General features: G+C 42.9%; 1 protein-coding gene across 1 annotated transcript; it reads left to right on the forward strand.

The window, feature by feature from the left end:
• Positions 1-658: 658 nt before the first annotated feature.
• Positions 659-11,935, forward strand: gmppb (GDP-mannose pyrophosphorylase B). Its single transcript, XM_040116194.1, has 10 exons — positions 659-766; positions 2,226-2,422; positions 2,543-2,623; positions 3,303-3,351; positions 4,687-4,829; positions 6,071-6,229; positions 6,432-6,510; positions 8,617-8,744; positions 8,838-9,020; positions 9,918-11,935. The coding sequence occupies exons 2-10, from the start codon at positions 2,294-2,296 to the stop codon at positions 10,047-10,049; spliced, it is 1,083 nt and encodes a 360-aa protein (XP_039972128.1). The 5' UTR covers positions 659-766; positions 2,226-2,293; the 3' UTR covers positions 10,050-11,935.
• The last annotated feature ends 2,364 nt before the right edge of the window (positions 11,936-14,299 follow it).

Genomic DNA, 14,299 nt, shown 5'->3' on the forward strand with positions numbered 1-14,299 from the left:
AATGTCACAAAACACAAATTTGCCTCAAGGGACTTTACTATCTGTACAGAAGACAACACCCTCTGTCTTTTGATCCCAAAATCGGATAAGGAAAAAACTCCACCAAAAAACTAACTCTTAATGGAAAAAAAAGTAAGAATCCTCAGGAAGAGCAACAGAGGAGCAAACCCTCTTCCAATACGGACAGACGTGCAATAGATGTTGTCAGAATACAGTACTGACTGTGAAAACAAATCTCCCTCTGGTACAACAAAGACCATCTATCTTGAAAATGCTATATGCAAATAGACACACATATATAGATCAGTCAAATAAATAAATAAAATAAACAATGAAGTAAAAAATAGATGCACGCGTATACATACATTAATACATGTATATGCATATATTCATGTATAAATACATAACATACATTTACATAACAACGTAAATATTTAACTATTATGTACAACTATTATGTAAATAATAGTTATATTTTGTGTACAAAATATGTACACAAAACTGATCTTAATAAATATCGTAATAAAAAAAGATTTTAAAGATTGTAATAACATTATACAGGCTGTTTTTTCTTCCACTGACAGGCTGTGGAACGAGTTGATTAGATCCGACTTTCCGACTTAAAGGTTTATTTTGAAACTGTGGACCGGATGTTGCATGTGTCACGCCGTGTTGACGTGAGCTCGGGTTTGAACGCTCTTACGTGTCACTCTCAGAGTTTCAGTGATTCAGAGACCTCCCGAGCACTTTCGGCGCACAAATCCCTGTAAGTATTCGCCGTCTTTATTCGCTTTCTCGCAGACCGGAGACACGGGCAGGATGCTGACTGTAGTGGGCAAGGCGGCCTCGAAGTTTAACGGCCGTTACATTAACTCAAAGAGGCGTGCTAGCCATCTTGGCTAGTGTGAGCTAGCTACAGTCTCTGTGAGTTCGTTTGTGTCGGAGAGCAAAACATGAGCTCAGTCCGTATTTATCTCTCGGAACTTCTCGCAGATGTTCAGACTCAAACATGCCGATGTTCACACTCAGATTGGCGCCGTTTTGCGGCAGCGAAAGCTCTGTGTAGGCGTGTTGCTAGCACGGCTAAGTTAGCCGCTGGTGTTGTGATGAAGGGAGTACCTGTTCTTAATCTGAGTCTCCCTCTGTGTGTGCTCGTTTTTATCGCCTGTGCGTGTTGTTGTTTTGTTGAATATAAGACAGATTTCATTAAAGAACGGACGGACTCTTGTGATCTGAGGTTGTCACCACGACTAACACCGTGAACATCGTTGATACAGAGGACACCGTTTCTCCCTCTCACGGGATCATCTTTTTTTTCTGTTTTCTTTTTTTGAATTTGGGATTTTGTCACTTAATCGTTTCAGAGATTTAGAAAATACTACACATTCTCAGATTCCAGCTTCTCATTTTTTCACTGTATTTTTTTGACATTTCATAGACCCAAGCTGGGCTCGGTAGCGCCTCACTGTGGCCAAAATACGAACTCTTCTCACAGCATACTGATGGGTTACAGGTCAAAGGAAGCACCTGGGTAAATAAGTGCAGAAAAATGACTCTCAGACTCCATAGATAGTAAACCCTTTTGTTTTTAATGACTAAATGGCCTTTAAGTTCACCGCCACAACAAGCTTTCCATTTTTTAACCTTGCTACCATCATAGATGGATAAACCTACAGTATTAGGGGATGTCAGGGGCAAAAAAGATCCGTTAATCATCAGTCGGGTGCAGTGCGCACCTTCCTGCGGTTTTGTTGTCACAGTGAGGTTTCCAGGTTTGGTACAATCCAGCCTCAGTTTGTGCCTCTCATTTATTATTATTATTATTATTATTATTATTATTATTATTATTATTATTATTACATTCGAGTCACGGAGCTAAGCATCAGATTTTTCCAACAATAAATGCCTAGTAATCTATGAAAAGCCCCGAAGATCGTTTAACAAAGTCCACTGCTATCGCCGTTCCGAAGGTGTTTCCATATTCCTCAAAGAGTCTTCTAACTATCTTGGCAGAAAAATATTCCATCTGTAAAAGGATTTTTAACCCGTTTCCCAAGTTGTGACTCTGCCACAGTGCCATCCTTGCCACAAAAAGATGGTAGCTGGAAAAGACTTATCTTCTCTTTTTTTTAAAAAATACAAACAAAGTATTATCATTATCGCTGGTACGCAGTTACTTTGGAAAATGTTCATCAGTCACTGTGACTCTCCTCTCTCCTGTTCAGGCTGGTTCTGGTTTCGTTATCGATGAGCTGTGGTCGCCCCGGTTGAAGGTTGCTAACTTGCCAGAAACATGAAGGCTTTGATCCTGGTGGGGGGGTATGGGACACGGCTGCGACCGCTCACCCTGAGCGTCCCCAAACCGCTGGTGGAGTTCTGCAACAAACCCATCCTGCTGCACCAGGTGGAGGCGTTGGTCAAGGTACGGAGGGGATTTAACTGTGCTGCTGATGTGTCATTGTGTGCTTTCCTCTTAAATGAAGGTAATCGGTCAATGCGTGTGTGTGTGTGTGTGTGTGTGTGTGTGTGTGTGTGTGCGCAGGCTGGGGTGGACCATGTGATTCTGGCGGTGAGCTACATGTCAGAGCTGCTGGAGAGGGAGATGAGAGTCCAGGAGCAGAGAGTGCGTACAACAAACCACCACCAAGCTGACACACTATAACAGATGTGATACACACCAGCGTACACAACACACACTGAATGTTTCAATAGCTTGCAGGTAAAATCTGCACACTGACTCCAAGCCACAAAACATAATTCGAAAAGACAGCGCTTTGATCCCAGTGGGCCCTTGCGCTACGTCCATGAACCTCCTAGCATTTTCCTGAAGGGGAACTGCCGTATCTGCTTACCCACAGTGGTGTCAAGTCGCGCAGGTAGTTTTTGTTTATTCCATTTGACCTGTGCCGCCACCACATTACAGCAGAGGTCGGTAGAATTATATTTTTTCTCTCAGAGCAGCCAAAAAAAGAAAAAAAGACTTCTGCTGCTCTAACTGCTTGATTGTTAATCTGTAATGTAAAGCACACAGGATGCATGTCGCAGATGTTTTTTCTGACACCAATTATAATTCCGTGCTTTTCTTTTAGTGAAAGTGACGATCAAATAACAAACTACATGACCTTATCAAATTCCCCATCCCTTTTTATTTTGAAGGTCAGAAGTCTTCCCATGTGTGTGTGTCTCAGTGGTTTAAGGACATTTTTATCCACCCTGATACATTTTGAGTTTTGCATAAATGATGACTGTACTGCACGTCAGTCTGCGCTACCCTGAACGTTTTTTCTCCGTTTTCTCCTCAGCTTGGGATTCGTATCTCTCTGTCTCATGAGAAAGAGCCTCTGGGAACAGGTGAGTTTCTCTCCGCCACAGGCAAATCCAGGCGGATGCGAAAACTCTCTCCGTGTCACGGCGAAGTACTTGTTAAAACTGTCCAGGGATTGAAATAGTGGGAGTGTGGAAGCGTTACCAAAAGTAGAACGTAGCTACAGTATAACGTTGTGCTTTGAGTCCTGCAGGACAGGGCTCGGCTGTGTGGATAAAATCTTCCATCACAATATAAATATATATGTTATAATTTAGTAAACTGGCAGACTGTTAGCATTATTCACCTCACAATTTAAAACACAGTCTGTACTGTTTGAATTATTGCACCTTTGACATGATTTGCTCCTTTATAGCATCAAAGACAATTATCCCAGTTTTGTCCGTATTTAACCTGAAGGACGTTTGAGGTATTTCCGGTCGCTGATTTGCTCGATGCAGTTGTGGAGAGGATGTGCGGGGCTGTGATCGCGCGATGAGATAGCTAGGTTAACGTGGGTGTCATAATGCATGATTACGAGAGGTGAGTTTATGTTTTCTGCGTTGATGTAAATGTTAAACAAAAGAGCCCCGAGCGTTGAGCGTGAGCGAACGCCAAATGCTACGTCGTACCGGAGCGAGACACGGTACACTTCACGGCTAAAAGCATGGGGACACCCGAACATGACGCCCAGATGTGATTTGTTGAACGTGTAATTCTAAAACTAAGGGCATTAATCTGCAGCTACAGCCTTCCAGGGGGGTCTCGCCAAAAATAAACAGAATATAGGGCTGTCCACATACTTTTGCCCATATAGTGTCGTTTCTGACCTGGAGATGGGACTTGAGCCACTTTAGGACTGTGTTTGAGAGTCCGATCTAGTTTTCCATCTCGTCTAGCTGTAGTGTATTATAGCAGGGCTGCGACTAATGATTATTTCCATTGTCAATTAATCTGCCGATTATTTTCTTAATTAACTGATTAATCTTTTTGTCTCTAAAATGCCTGAACTCAGCGAGGAATGTGTAACCGTTTCCTGAAGCGCAAGGCGATGCCATCAAATTGCTAGTTTTGTTTAACCAACAGTCTGAAATATAAAAAATACAGAATTTACTGTTAAATAAGACAACAGAAGCAGCAAATCCTCACAAATGACAAAGTGGAACTGAGGAATATTTGATATTTTCCCTTTAAAAGTGACTTAATAAACAATCGATTATCAAAACAGTCGCTGATTACTTTTCTCTCGATCAACTCATCGATTAACCGAGTAATCTTTGCAGCGCTTTATTGCAGTTTAAGATCCATCAGGACTATGACTGCAATTTGAATATAATTTTAAAAGTTGAGACGTTAACGTGTCTGTGTGTGTTGGTGTACAGCGGGTCCTCTGGCGTTGGCTCGAGAGCTGCTGACCGTGGACAACGAGCCGTTCTTCGTCCTAAATTCAGACGTCATCTGTGATTTTCCCTTCAAAGACCTGCTGCAGTTCCACCGCAACCACGGCAAGGAGGGAACCATTGTGGTGAGAGAGACAGACACAGACAGTGTTTTTTTTTTTTTTCAGAGTAAATTTGTTTAGATGCAGGCTGACGACCTCTACAGAAGGTCCCGTCAGATTTCTGTGATTTTGAGCTGGCCTGCATGAAAGTTTAAATCTTTGGTCGTCAGTCCAGAACAACTTCCGCCAAAGGGGAGGATCATTTTAGCCAGACTTAAAGTTAAAAGGGAAAAACGACAAAGAAACTATTATTTATTGTCGTACTCAGAATAATCATTTGATCTTGAAATGAGAAATGGATATCGTGTGATGGCAATTAGAAACCAGAAAGTGAAATTTGAATTACTAAAATGGAAAAAAGTTTAGATGTAAACAAATTAAAAGCTTAAATGCAAAAACCTAAATTTGAAATACTTATATCTCAACTTCCATCATGGTTTCTTCTATCAAACATTTTTTTTCTCCACCATCCTCTTTTATCCTGTTGCCGTTGGTCTTTAATTTCAAGCTTTTGGCTTGAGAGAGGAAATTAAATAAATATATATAAATAATATATATACGGTACATGCACAGACAAATTATTGCCATTAAGCATTTTTAATAGTTAACTTTGACATTTCACACATTGTGCTTGTATAAACATAAACAAAAGCACAATTTAGATTTTACCATTCCAGCTAAGTGTCAAAGAAGAACTGTGTGAAACCTCTCATTAATTATTTTTACTTTCTGTACTATAGACCGTTTGAATTTTCCTGACCAATAAGTTTTCTTTCAAGATGCTATTTTAAGTTAAAACCATAGAAGTTATAATAAAGAAATCTTACTGAGTGTTTAGTTGTGCCTGCACTGCAATCGACTGATTCATTCTTTTTGACACTGGACATTTTTCTGAAACAGTAAGAGAAAACATTTGGATTTAATAAATTAAAAAACAAACAGAAGAACAAATATGTTAACTTGGTTAAAGTCTTGTTTAACAGAAATTTGATTGATTTTGACCTGATATTAACTAAGTTTTGTTTTCATTGTGAAAACAGGTTTGTTTTATGTTTTTTTTTGGTTAAGTTATTAAATGCTGTTTCTGCTGTGGTTTCACTTGGTATTAAGATAATGTTGGACTCCACTTAAACAGAGTCAGAGCTCCATAGGGCCGATCCAACCAGCAAATTAACTAAATAGACTATAGTTTTGATGTAAGATTGAATATTCAAGGCTGCTACGTGTGTGTGTGTGTGTGTGTGTGTGTGTGTGTCTGTGTGAAGGTTACTCGGGTGGAGGAGCCCTCTAAGTACGGCGTGGTGGTGTTTGAGGCGGAAAGCGGGAGGATCCATCGCTTCGTTGAGAAGCCACAGGTCTTCGTCTCTAACAAGATCAATGCTGGCATATACATCTTCAATCCCAGCATGCTCAGCAGGATCCAGGTGAGACACACACACAAACAGACGGCCTCATAATTGTGTCATGGTACTACTTGTTGAATTTTAAGTCGACATGTGTCTAAACTGAAGTAAGAAGTGCTGAGAGTTTAACTATAAAATTCTTTGTGTAAATATTTGTGTGTAATGGCATCTAGAAACGGCACATCTGTAAACATGGTTGTGACTTCTTCTTTTGTGTCTGCAGCTGAGACCAACGTCCATAGAGAAAGAGATATTTCCTTTCATGGCAGAGGAGGGACAGCTGTATGCCATGGAGCTACAGGGTAACTACTACTACCACTATGAGTCCCGAACGGGCCCTGAATCCGTGAAAGCGGAGATATTTGTAAATGTGGAAATGATATAGATTGATTTAGTCGCCTGGAGACATAAGCTCAGAAGCTGGTGTTAGACTGCATGTGAGGATTTAATAGAGATTTCTAGAAATGACACTCATGTCGGGGAACAGAGGCTTTTGGATTTTGCCTCTATTTTTTTCCCAGAAGTTGAAGTTTATCGTTGGGGCAGCTGTTAACAGCACAGCCCAGAAAAGACGTCCAGCCACCTGTTAAAACTGGACAAAACCTTGTTGAAAAGATGGTGTTTTTTTTTAATATTACCTTTATTTCAATGGCATTTTGATGACTGTCGTCAACACGTGACTGCGGCGTCTCTCGGAGAGATTTCCTGTGAAAAGCGGTGAAAATTTCAGCTGCTGCATGGCTTGATAGATGAGATGCCTCCGCAGTAATGTAGGGTTTTTCGTAGCCGTCTCTAGACACCGTAGAGGTAAATTAATAAAAATACGTTACACGTTGCCGCTTTAATGACCAAAAGCATTCAAAGCAAACATAACAAAGTCTGCGCCACACATCATCTTTTAGCAGACACAGCAGGCAGCTGTGTGATTTATTTGATGTATGTAAGAAACACAGTGGTAACATGATAACGGAATATTGTGGGATTGTGGGAAGTTGACGCGTGTGCTTGCTCTCGGTCTCTGCAGCTCACAGCTCCACCAGACGTAAGTGTTTGGGCTTTTTCTTCACACCTGAGCTCAGGTAGTTCCGGAGAGGAATCGTTTGTAGAGAAGCACGGATACCGAACGTGGCAGGACATCAGCTGCGACGCGACAAGACTGTTTCCAGGCAGTCCAATCAGTCGGTCTTAATCCGCACGTCCTCAAGCAAACAGGCTGGATTTTCTTGTGTTCACATGAAGATAACTGCGGATCAGAACACGCTGCGATCCAAATCGCTAGGAGTAATACGTTATCGGTGCTTCTCTAGATCCCCATCCCTCTCTGGGAGCGATCAGCTTTGTCTGAAACAGCGGGAACATCTAGCCGGGCAGTTCACCCTCCCCCTCGTCCTGTAGTCCGGGCAGGCGGACCGGTCTGAGTCGCTGACTCCGGTCCAGGTCGTAGTGGCTTTGTTTCCCTCATAAGACAAAATGAGCCTGCGATGAAACACTGAGCAGCTCCCATCTTATTGAGCTGTGAGTGAATGACTGAAGGTCCTTGTGATTTCTCGCAGCAGGATTTACTGAACCATAAATGAAACGAAGGGGTTCATCAGCCTGGATTCTTGACTGATTCACAGTTAACTCACACGGTGTCTTAACTAATCTTCAGATCAAGTGACTTCTCCTCAGCGGAACAGAAGATTTGGACGAATGAGAAGTCGCTAAAATCCTCAATGTCCTCAGTGAATAATTATTACAGTTTAATTTTCATAATAAAGATGTTGACACCTATACAGGCTTTAAAAAAAAATAGATCAGTACAATTTAGTTAAATATTTTAAGCTAGTTTGAGATTGAATAAAGGAGATGCATTTTACTTTATAGTTTGGCCTCATAATTTTCATGTATTTGAACCAACAGAACGCCCCAGTATTTTCAGTTTTTATTTTAAAAAATATCCTTTTTTTTTTTTTTTTTTAACTTTTCATTATTTCCCAGCCGTGTCCAAAGCACACATGAGGTTTAAGATAGATTTTTGGACTCCTGGGCAACCGTTCAATTCCATTTCATTTCATTTCTGAGAAATTGATCATCGCAGTTGTGAGCAGGAAACAGAATAAAAGCTCTGCAGGTTGGCAGTAATGTAAATTCTATGTATTCTGTAGAGTTTGTAGTCAGTAGAGAAAATAGAAAAAAAAAAAAACAGCAGTATGGTCCATTAAAGATGGGGATAACTGGTCTGACTGTCTCTGCTGATCATGTGACCTCATTCTTCAGTACCTCAGCTGTCGGAGATCACAAGGAAACTCCTGGTTTTGTGTCATTGTTTCCATGGTAACTAGCCGCTCTCACTGTCTGTATCTCTGTATGCTGTCTGTCTGTCTGTCCGTCTGCCTGCCTGTCTGTCTCTCTCTCGCTGTCTGCAGGTTTCTGGATGGACATCGGACAGCCTAAAGACTTCCTGACGGGAATGTGTATGTACCTTCAGTCGCTACGACAGCACGCTCCTGAGAGGCTGCGCACCGGGCCTGGTTTCCTTGGCAACGTTCTGGTGGTGAGTGCAGCTCGTTGACGCCGCGGAAAGACTGTTCAAATAAAGAACCGTATACCCCATAACGATCCTCTCTCCTCTTTCTTTCCTCCGCAGGACCCAACGGCTCAGATCGGGGAGAACTGCACCATCGGCCCGAACGTGACCATCGGCGCCGGCGTGGTTGTGGAGGACGGCGTCAGGATAAAGCGCTGCACGGTGCTGAAGGGGGCGCGGGTTCGATCGCACTCCTGGCTGGAGAGCTGCATCGTGGGGTGGAGCTCCTCTGTCGGCCAGTGGGTGAGTAGGGGGCAACGGCTTTTTCCAAGCAGATCTCATTTGTCTGAATAGACGAAACCAGCGGCTGATTCATGTGTTGTTCTCTCCAGCGCCGCCGTCACATTTACGCTGACGGGGAGAGCAGAGACGTTTGGGTTTAATCACGGTTGGCAGGTTATCTCTGTGAATGTGGAAGTTATTCAGTCTCAAAACACTAAAATTGATTGTCACAGTACTTTCAAACCCACTGTCTGGATGTGAAAGTACCGTGGAGAATTTAAACCCAGCAGGAATCCCTTCAGGCTCCTGATTACAAACGATGAAATTTGCAATCCGTGATTTCTTGCATCATAATCTGAAGAAATACATCATTTGATAAAGACGTGACTAAAACGTGAGGATTTAACGGAGATGATTGGATTTCATGGAGCAGAATCTTGTGGCTTTTATCTTCCTACCTTGTAGTTTTTTACCAAAGTTGAAATTTGTCTTTGGAGCAGCTGATTTTTTTTTTTTTTTTAGATCATAACCTTTGATAACTGTATCTTAAATTATTAAGTTATTTGTAACAGGTTGTAAATGATCTGCTGGACAGATTTTTTTTGGCAAAAGCGCTTAAAAAAGTGAAATGAAATTACTGTGGTGAGGTGCCACAGCAGAAATTTAATCCGTCTATATAAAACCCAAAATGTGCCATGTAGAATTTTATGTTTGTGGTCAAACGTACCACATAAAAAAATGGGGAAACTGAGGCATCATCGTCTCATCTCCTCCTAAAAACCGGCAAGACGAGTTCATTTTCTAAAGCTTCTTTCAGCGAAGGAATTCAGAGCGTGTCCTGTGTTGCGTATGTAGATACTTGTTGTGATTGCTGTCAGGTGTGACGATGCCTCGCCCCCGTCGTTAATCTGTCGCCAGGTTCGTATGGAGAACGTGACGGTGCTGGGGGAGGACGTGATCGTGAATGACGAGCTCTACCTGAACGGTGCCAACGTCCTGCCTCACAAATCCATCAACGATTCGGTCCCAGAACCGCGGATCATCATGTAGCAATCGGGTGGAGGAGAAAAGCTCAGCGCCTTTTAATACGAACTCGCCTGAACACCCCCAACTGTGCCAGAGATCGAGGGGACGAACAGACGGCAGAGGGAAGGAGGAGGAGAGAAAAAGGAACAAAAGAAGGGTTGTTTTGTTTGTTTGTTTGTTTTTTTCCAGTTAATTTGGACTTGTTTTTAGCCCTGCTTGGCTGCACCTTCCATCAATCAGAAACGATGGTGTAAATATGAGCATATCTTCTGGTCCGTCAGGCTTATTAACCTTGTCACGTGTCACCGCTTCAGGTAAAAACGTCAAACGCTAATGTCCTGACAGTGGCGGGTGGTAAATGTGTCATGTTCGCAGTGCATTGATAGAGGAGGGGGGGGGGGCTGCTGTACCTGGGCTGGTGGAGGGACTAATACTGTGTGTATTTAGGGAGGGGAGGGGGTTAGAGAGTGATATGAACACCGCTGTTTAGATTCACTATGCATTTACATTTCCTGGACAGCGACAGAGTTCTCAGCGAACAGGCCCTGAAGAATCCAACTACATCTGCAGGTTTCTCTGCTGGAGTCAAGACCGACGACACTGAGATTTCTGATCTGACACATTAAACAAAATGCAGTACTGGTTATAAAAGCTGCTCTTTAACATGTTTTGACCTCTTGGGTGCAGCTGTAAACACAACTGAAATATTCTCACCTTTATAAAGTTGTTCTGGTGAATGTTTTAGCAGAGAGTTACTTTTTCACACATCCAGCAGACACAGGGAAACTCTGTCATTCGGCTGGAGTCATGTTTGTGTCCACCTGATGAATGTAATTTGATCCATTTTGATAGAAAAATCTTCATCGGTGGATCTTCAATCGGTTATCAAGTAGATGTTGTTTTGCCTCGTTGCCTTGGTAAAGGTGACAGGTTTTCCTGTTCTTTCTTTTCATCATGAAACCTGTGCGCTTCAAAGCCAAACCATTTACTGCTCTGTAAAAAGTTAAATGTAGTGAGGTTTGTTTGTTTTTTTTTGTTTTTTTTAATAAGAAAACTGCAGTTTATCAAGTACAGATATTTGAGTCAGACGGCAAGACTGCATCGGGGCCGTTTGACTTTGAAATAATGTAGTGCTTCAACATGTTTTTCATTTGTTTGGGTCTCTCGGACTGTTCTGTGCATTCACTCTCCGGCTGAGGCTCTCTGGGGAATTCACTCCTCGCTTTCAGAGGGATCCTGTCGTCAGCTGAACGGTTGGTTGGACAAATCAAAACTCCGTTGGTGACGTCAGATGAAAAGTCAGAGTCGTCAGCTTTCATCCTTTGGCGGCGGCGAATGTAAATCCTTCCAGGAGTCGCTGAGACGTCTCACGCTTCGCCAAAGTGTCGGACTGACAGACTGAAGTTGCTGAATTTAACATCAGATATTTTGAATGAGGTATATTAATAAACGTGAAGGAAAGAGTCTGTTTGAGAACAGATTTCACTCTTCTCACGCAACTGAAGGGGATGTATTAACTCCGCCTCTTAAAATGTGTCTTCCTTGTTGAAAAAAATGAATCATTTTTAATGTTCAACAGAGATGATGTTAAATCCATATATTGTAAAATGAATCGTTGAACCTTTACAGTTGAAGGCTCCTGGAGCTCGTCGCTACGGGCGTCCATGTTTCCGTCAGCTCAGAGGCACAGAGGTTTAGGAGTGACGTGTCTCCCGCTTTTCACTTGCGGCAGGTGATGTATCCGGTCTCTGAGCACAATGCAGCGGTGCTATGGTTGTTATGCAGTTGGTGAGAAACAGCGTACAGGACACTGAACATGTAAAGACACTGACTGTGTCTGAATGAAGTCAATTCTTGTAATGAAGTCTTTTTTTTTTTTAAAAGAGAATAATATAATCTACTGATCACATTCTCGTCTCGTCTGTTTTTTTTGTTGGACGTTAAAAGTGTCGCCCCACTGATATTTGCACGTGAAGAGCGGTTCACTGGTGGTGGCTGGCGCTGCCCAGCCTGTGAAAGCAGTGGGAAAATGTCGAATCGATGTTTGCTGCTGTTTACAAAGGAGGAAGAGATGATGATGATGATGATGATACCATCGGGGTAATCTCACCTTGGGCTGGGAGGCCACCACCTGCATTACAAACAAGAGAGGTGGGAAGTTTGAACAACAGGCGTAGAGGATCTCATGAAAAATGCTGCTGCGTTATGGGAAATGTAGGCTCCAGTGTTTCAGGAGCTTGGCCCATACTAGAAACTAAAGGTCAGGATGTCTGACCTCTGGTTCTTCACTTTCACTAGTTCTTCTCGTCTGTCCCCGAAGTACGATACTAAATCCCTGTAGTAAAATTAAATCATTTTCGTCCTCTTTTCGTTTTTGGCCTGTTCTCTTCTGCGATGTTTCGTTCTCTCCAGGCTAAAAGGAATAGCTCCACTGTGGAACCTGAGGCACAGACAATTGCTGTCTCAGGATGAAACAGTTACGTCTGATCACGAGAGAACAACGAGACGAAACTAAACACGAGCCGACAGTATCTATTTAGAGATCTCAGAAAGATCTAGAGGAAACAGGCCTGACAATACACAGCCACTCGTATAAGCAACAAATTGTAAACAACAGAAATATGGCATTTTTTTCAAAATATTATCACTTCAATGTCAAAGCATTGTGACTTTTGTTCTTTTAATATTATGACTTAATTCTTAAAATAATTAGACTGCATCCAGGAAATCTCAGATTTCACTGGTCGTCCATCGAGGCTCTGGATTTAACTATAGATGATGGGGTTTTAGCTCAAGATCAAAATCGCTGGAAACGTTTTAATTTGAAACCATTAAGGTTTTAATCCTGTATTCGTTTTAGAATCATATTTAAAAGTTCAGAAGTATCTCAAAAAGGCATCAAAATACAAAGAATTCAATCAATAATGTACAGTTTCCTTTCAAAGGAACTCATCTGCTTCCTCATGTGGTCACTTAGAGTGAGTTCACAATTACGCCTGAGTCCAAAGTGGTGCCTCTGCTTACACAATGACTGACGGTGCAGAATTAAATAAAAACTACAAAAGCAAAAGAATATAAGTGATCAACTGGCCTACAAATAAGCCTGAGAAAATGATTCCTCACGTTGAGTTAAATAAAGTAGAGCCAGACCAATAAATCGGCAGGGCAATGTCCGCAATATCAGCATCCTCAGAATTCATGAGTATGAGTTCTGGAGGAGCAGCGTTTGGATCCAGAATCACAGGAGTGTAGGAGACCATCTCTTTCATCTTGTTCTAGATGTTTAAGGTCAGGTTGCACCGGTGTTTGGTCCCTTCCGAGCTCCCGAGACCAGCTGTGGATCATCCGGCAGGGGGCGCTGCCGGACTCTTTCCACTGCAGCCTTGTAGTTCTGCAGGAGTGAGACGTCTTCAGCTCTCAGCTCCTCCTCTGTGGCTCTGGTTGTGTCTGAAAGTGTTGCTATCTCTCTGCTCAGAGCCTCAATCTTCTCCGTCATCATCTGACTCTTCAGCTCCTCTTCCTCCCTCAGAGCAGCGATCCTGGCCTCCTCTTCCTCCTGTAGGAACTGGTGAAGCTTCTCAAACTGCTCCTTAATCTAGCTCTCTGTGTGTCGGGGCCTGGACCTTAATCTGTTCTGCTGTTTGATCCTGCAGAACCTCTCTGATCTCTCTCCAGTGAGAAGGCCTCACGATGGTTCTTTAATGCCAACTTCCAAGGTGGATCAATCAGCAAAGATGTTTTCCTACAAATTGGACACTGATGTATTTGTTTCTCTCTCCACCAGTTACGCAGGCAGTCTTCACAGACGGCTTCAAAGGCTTCATGGCAGACAGGACAGGAGATTAAGAAGACAAAGCGCAGCAGTGCCACGTCACTCGTCCGGGTCGATGAGAAACGCAGATAGCGCACACACCCATCAGGTGCACGCAGCCATGCCGTAAGTGAACGCGCCTTATGTGGAGCGGCGGTGGCAGAAGCAGGTGGCTGGTGAGCAAGTCCGCGTTCTGCAGGCACGGGAGGCAGGCCACAGTTATCCTGCCCGGTCTGACTGGGCCAACACCGCCCCGAGCTCCCCCTTCCAATGGACACCACCAACAGCCAGTGCCTCCCACACAGGTGTCTTAATGTTGACTGCGGCGGTTCCGGAGGCGAGAAGGGGGGAGCAGGGCAGGTGTTTCTAATAACCTTCTTTGTCACACTGCAAAAACTTCAGATTTAACTGTTGCTGCATATCTTCTCTATTTTGTTGGGGTGAAACAGCGCCCCTCTGGGTT

This window comes from Xiphias gladius, chromosome 21, assembly GCF_016859285.1.
Source record: "Xiphias gladius isolate SHS-SW01 ecotype Sanya breed wild chromosome 21, ASM1685928v1, whole genome shotgun sequence".
Lineage (NCBI taxonomy): Eukaryota > Metazoa > Chordata > Actinopteri > Istiophoriformes > Xiphiidae > Xiphias > Xiphias gladius.

What these genes read in the sequence shown, in the direction of transcription:
- gmppb (XM_040116194.1), top strand. Translation starts at nt 2,294, where the DNA reads ATGAAGGCTTTGATCCTGGTGGGGGGGTATGGGACACGGCTGCGACCG. An exon ending in AGGTGGAGGCGTTGGTCAAG is followed by an intron (nt 2,423 to 2,542) that starts GTACGGAGGGGA and finishes GTGTGTGCGCAG; the next exon opens with GCTGGGGTGGACCATGTGAT. An exon ending in TGAGAGTCCAGGAGCAGAGA is followed by an intron (nt 2,624 to 3,302) that starts GTGCGTACAACA and finishes TTTTCTCCTCAG; the next exon opens with CTTGGGATTCGTATCTCTCT.